General features: G+C 24.7%; 1 protein-coding gene across 3 annotated transcripts in view; it reads right to left on the bottom strand.

Annotated features, from left to right (window-relative positions):
• Positions 1-2,500, bottom strand: part of LOC144979021 (metalloprotease TIKI1-like) — a 316,998-nt gene that overhangs the window by 12,174 nt on the left and 302,324 nt on the right. For all 3 annotated transcript variants that reach the window (XM_078925638.1, XM_078925643.1, XM_078925646.1), the window contains one exon: positions 1,037-1,144. In XM_078925638.1, the coding sequence (XP_078781764.1) occupies positions 1,037-1,144 (108 nt within the window). The remainder of the gene's footprint in view (positions 1-1,036; positions 1,145-2,500) is intronic.

Raw genomic sequence — 2,500 nt, 5'->3', positions numbered from 1 at the left:
TTCAAGATATCCTAATCCCAATGGGAGATTCATACCGCTGGACCACATAGCCACAAATAAAAAACTATAACAGTTTATAACTATAGATTACTAAACATTATTTTTACTTCTTCTATTACTACTACTACTACTACTACTACTACTACTACTACTACTACTACTACTACTACTACTACTACTATAACTATTACGCATTAATATTATTATTATTATTATTATTATTATTATTATTATTATTATTATTTATTATTATTATTTATTATTATTATTATTATTATTATTATTTTTATTATCTATTATTACATATCATTAATTTTTACACACACATACACATCAACAACACAACACATACTACTACTACTACTACTACTACTACTACACTACTACTACTACTACTACATACTACTACTACTACTACTACATATATATACTATACTATACTATATATAGATTATTATTATTATTATTATTATTATTATTATTATTATTATTATTATTATTATTATTATTATTATTATTATTATTATTATTATTATTATTATTATTATTATTTTTTATTATTATTATTATTATTATTATTATTATTATTATTATTATTATTATTATTATTATTATTATTATTATTATTATTATTATTATTATTATTATTAATTATTATATTATTATCATTACTATTATTATCATCATCATCATCATCATCATCATCATCATCATCATCATCATCATCATCATCATCATCATCATCATCATTATTATATTATTATTATTATTATTATTATTATTATTATTTATTATTATTATTATTATTATTATTATTATTATTATTATTATTATTATTATTATTATTATTATTATTATTATTATTATTATATTATTATCATTACTCGTATATCAATCTGTAAAAAATAGCTTTTAATATAAAAATCTGTTTATTTATCTATTGATTCAATCCCATCCATTCCCGAAAAGAGCAAGCCGCCTGGCATACGTTGTCCCTTGAAACCGAATGTAAAATGATGGTCTTCTACCTACGTACCGAATCTGGTCTGTCCTGACCCAAAGATCATTGAAAGTGTTCCGGTCACCTTGTCTATTCTTTCGTTTGGTGCTTACTCCACTCTTGATTTGTTTCTTGGTGTTGAACCTGTTGGAAAAAAAAATATTCGTACGGGGGACAGTGACATCAGGTAGGTAATCGTTTTTTAATCCCACCCCCGAAGAAAAAGAAAACACAAATAACAATCCCCCCCCCCCCCTTCAAAAAAAAAGACAAACAACAAGCACCTTTCCATGAAAAAAGACACCAAAAAGACAAAGAAAACCAGAGAAAAACAAAACAAAACAAAATAATAATAATAATAATAATAATAATAATAATAATATAATAATAATAATAATAATAATAATAATAATTAATAATAATAATAATAATAATAATAATAATAATAATAATAATAATAATAATAATAATAATAATAATAATAATAATAATAATAATATAACATAGTATAGGGCAAAATTGGATAAAATCCTTTGAATGCCCTTAATATTAATAGTCAAGCTATAAATCTATTGATTAAAGATTACAATACTGATACACGTAGTAAAGATAGTATTTCAACTTAAATGTACTCATGGATATGTGATGTACAAACATATATCTTTAACCGAACATGCAAAGCACACACACACACACATACACACACACACACACACATACACGCACGCATATAGAAGATAACCATAAGAAGGTAACAATGCATAATATTTACATACAAGATTGAAAGCCATTTCCACACAGTGCAAACAAGTATTATTCGTCATATATAAACCGTCCATCATATAATTCCCTGTCTACTAACACCTTGATATAATCCATTGATTTTGCATGCTTTGTGTCAAATTTCAAATTGTTCCATTTCTGGACAATACGAATACCGAACCAGTTTTGTCTTATGTTTGTTTTGCATCTAGTGACAAAAATGTTAAACTTGTCCACTCTAGGAAAAGTAATATTAGAATATGAAAACGAAATCAGAAAAGTATATCCTATTCAGACCCTGTACCAATCTATAAACCTGAATTAAATCCCCACAAATTCTTCTATATTTCAAACTTGGTAAGTCAAGAAATTCTAACCTTTCCTTATACGATAACTACTGTATTGCATACATCTTTTTGGTATCTCTCCTATGTACACTTTCAATACTAATAGATTGTCTTTTATATAATGGGATCCAGATGCAATTTCCGTATTCTAGAATTGGTCGGACGAGCGATTAGTACAAAAATAAACAAATGGTTTTATCAAGACTTATACAGGTTCTATCTATATATTATTCCCATCATTCTGTTTGCACGCTTACACAATTATCAATATGTACATCAAATTTCAAAAGTGAATCAAAAGTAACTTCCACATCCTTTTCATAAAACACAACGGAAAATAAATTTGACATAGAAGTATCGGTAAAATAATTATGATATGGATTATTTTTTC

The sequence above is a fragment of the Berghia stephanieae genome, chromosome 1, assembly GCF_034508935.2.
Source record: "Berghia stephanieae isolate SIO BIC M18660-M18661 chromosome 1, UCSD_Bste_1.3, whole genome shotgun sequence".
NCBI lineage: Eukaryota > Metazoa > Mollusca > Gastropoda > Nudibranchia > Aeolidiidae > Berghia > Berghia stephanieae.
This window is presented reverse-complemented; position numbering and strand designations above follow the sequence as displayed.